General features: G+C 68.2%; 1 protein-coding gene across 1 annotated transcript in view; it reads left to right on the forward strand.

The window, feature by feature from the left end:
• Positions 1–42: 42 nt before the first annotated feature.
• VPS16 (vacuolar protein sorting 16 homolog (S. cerevisiae)) overlaps positions 43–255 on the forward strand; it is a gene marked incomplete at both ends in the record, with an annotated part of 9,135 nt that continues 8,922 nt past the window's right edge. Inside the window, one exon of the mRNA XM_010285994.1 lies at positions 43–176. Within this exon, the coding sequence (XP_010284296.1) occupies positions 43–176 (134 nt within the window). The remainder of the gene's footprint in view (positions 177–255) is intronic.

Below are 255 nucleotides of genomic sequence, written 5' to 3' on the forward strand. Positions count from 1 at the left end.
GAGGGGCCGTGGCTCAGACGGACTGTCCCATCTCACCTACAGCTCTGCTGAAGAACAACGCTCGGAAGGAGAAATCCCCCAGCGCCCGCCCGCTGCTGGAGATCTACTCGGCCTCCGGGCTTCTCCTGGCCAGCATCGCGGTGAGCTGGCCTGGGGTCGGCCGCCCCCTCCTTGCAGTTGCACCCCAGTGCTCCTTTGGAGGCCTGCGCTGTGTCAGGGAGCTTGGGACAGTCCCGGCTGGCCCCCGGGGGCCAC

This window comes from Phaethon lepturus, unplaced genomic scaffold (genome assembly GCF_000687285.1).
Source record: "Phaethon lepturus isolate BGI_N335 unplaced genomic scaffold, ASM68728v1 scaffold25474, whole genome shotgun sequence".
In the NCBI taxonomy this organism is placed as follows: Eukaryota; Metazoa; Chordata; class Aves; order Phaethontiformes; family Phaethontidae; genus Phaethon; species Phaethon lepturus.